Genomic DNA, 2,359 nt, shown 5'->3' on the forward strand with positions numbered 1-2,359 from the left:
GCCGGTAAAGCCCTGGGCGCCGCCCCCAATCCGCCCGCCTCCCTGCGGCGCCCCCACCTGAGAGCCCGGCACGCGGGGGTAGGGGCTGGGCTGGGCCGGGCGCCTAGGAGCCAGCGGGGCGGGGCCGCCGCGCCCGCGCCCCTCCCGCCGCCGCTCCTGTCTCCTGCCTCCCGCCTCCCGCCGTTGGGTTCATAGCGGCGGCAGCAGCGGCCGCGGCAACAGCTCTGCTCTGTTGCGCTCCGGCCCCCGGCCCTCACTCCGTGCTCCCGGGCTCCGAGCCCCGACCCCGCCGCCGCTCCTGCCGGGGCCTCGGCGCCCCGCCGCCGCCTCACGCTGAAGTTCCTGGCCGTGCTGCTGGCCGCGGGCATGCTGGCGTTCCTCGGTGCTGTCATTTGCATCATCGCCAGCGTGCCCCTGGCGGCCAGCCCTGCTCGGGCGCTGCGAAAAGAGGAAGACCCCCAGCGAGCTGGATTGGCAAAGTGGCAGCATCAATGGGCTCAAGAGTGGCAACGATATAGTGAGATTGGCCCAGGATCGGGCAGTGTTTTGTTCTGCTGTGCATAAGGTCACTATGAGTCAATACTGACTCGATGGCACCTAACAACAACAACAACAGGAGAGGCTGGCAAGCTTGAAGCACCGACTTAGCAGTTCAAGCTGACTTTGTAGTCCAGCGCATTAACCCACAGAACCACACCAGGAATCCAACTTAAATTACAGACTTTAGTTAATAGTAATATATCGGTATTGATTCATTCTGTGTAACAAAGGTACTACCACACTTCAAGACATTAATACTAAGGGAAATTGTTTGATAAGGAAGAAAGGTGTAGAGGAACTATACTTCCTGCGCAGTTTTTCTGTAAACACCAGAGTGGCGAGGCCATGAGGACTCTGGGACCTCTGCCCAACCCGTGTCTGCATTCCAGAAGTCTCCCTCCCCGTTGAGCTTTCTGGACTGCATTTTTCAGGTCACTGATTCTGTGAGTATTGACACACCCACGCACACAGCTCATTGTATACAGAGTGTGGTTTACTTCTCTTCTGTTTTACAACTCAGATCTGGTGTTCCGAAAGTCCTGACTCCCAGGGATAGGTAAGCAGGGTGGACAGGAGCCTCACAACCATGGAGGAAAAAGCACAGATCCAGGGACCCCTTAGCCGAATCCCAGTGGCCAGGCCAACAGATAGGGTCTCCAGGGCAACTTCTTCCCGAGAAATGCTGCGTTTCTCCCTACACCAGCACTACACAGAGACCACTCAAGGACCCCACCCACTCCACCTCACATCAGTAGGCATGGCAGTCCAGAGACCCCAATTTGAGCCTTCCAATTTGAGTTAAGAGTGCAGATCTGGGAGAGAAACAGGACTGATTGGGGTTTGACTCAAGACCTAGCTGGGTGCAGACTTCCACAAGGTTCTCATCCTAACGGAATGGGTCCTGGTGTGGAGTCCTGGTGTGACGCTGTGGGTTAATGCGCCAGGCTGCAAAGCCGGTTCAACTGCAAGATCGGTGGTTCAAGCTCACCAGCTACTCCTTGGAAACCCTATACAGGATCGCTATGGGTAGGAACCGACTCAACGGCACTTCATAACAACAATGGAATGGGAGGGGGAATCTTTTCTGCAACGGTAAAGATTCAGAACCTCGAAGATCACAGAGAGATTTGTGTGTATCTGAAAGGAGGGAAGGGAGTGGGGTCTGCTTTGTCAGAAGACTTTCTCCCCAACCCAACCCTCCTCACTCCCACTGCACCCCACAGTTGATTGTTGTTAAATGCTGTGCGACTGTATCCACCCTGTATAAGGTTCCCGAGGCTTTGAGGCTTTTTCAATCTTTGCGGAAGCAGAAAGCCTCATATTTCTCCTGAGGAGCGGCTAGTGGGCTCGAACCGCCGACCTTGAGGTTCGCAATCCAGTGCTTATCCTATGGCGCCACTGCGCTCCCTAGTCAACTGTGACTGAACTCAAATTCTCCACCATGTCCCACCAGTGTGACCTTGGACAGCGACCTGGCCTCAATGGACCTCAGTTTCCTCATTTGTATCTGAAACATGTCCATGGTGAGCAGGGACAAGTTGCAGCTGACTCAGCCTGGAGCCTGACACGCAACAAAGCTCCACCACGCCAGCTTTGCGGGTGCTGCCTGGATCTAGGGCGCAGGACCGGTGGGCTAAGGTCGCTCAGGAATCACGCCGCGCGCCCATTGGGTCGTCGCCCTCCGCCCTGCGGCTGCGGCCGGTAAAGCCCTGGGCGCCGCCCCCAATCCGCCGCCTTCCTGCGGCGCCCCCACCTGAGAGCCCGGCACGCGGCGGGTAGGGGCTGGGCTGGGCCGGGCGCCTAGGAGCCAGCGGGGCGG

At 57.9% G+C, this 2,359-nt stretch overlaps 1 protein-coding gene across 1 annotated transcript in view; it reads left to right on the forward strand.

Moving 5' to 3' along the window:
- Nucleotides 1-2,359, forward strand: part of NPTXR (neuronal pentraxin receptor) — a 25,864-nt gene that overhangs the window by 1,485 nt on the left and 22,020 nt on the right. Inside the window, exons 2-4 of the mRNA XM_006865265.1 lie at nucleotides 11-78; nucleotides 196-461; nucleotides 2,157-2,315. Of these exons, the coding sequence (XP_006865327.1) occupies nucleotides 11-78; nucleotides 196-461; nucleotides 2,157-2,315 (493 nt within the window). The remainder of the gene's footprint in view (nucleotides 1-10; nucleotides 79-195; nucleotides 462-2,156; nucleotides 2,316-2,359) is intronic.

Source organism: Chrysochloris asiatica, unplaced genomic scaffold (assembly GCF_000296735.1).
Source record: "Chrysochloris asiatica unplaced genomic scaffold, ChrAsi1.0 scaffold00076, whole genome shotgun sequence".
Taxonomy (NCBI): Eukaryota; Metazoa; Chordata; class Mammalia; order Afrosoricida; family Chrysochloridae; genus Chrysochloris; species Chrysochloris asiatica.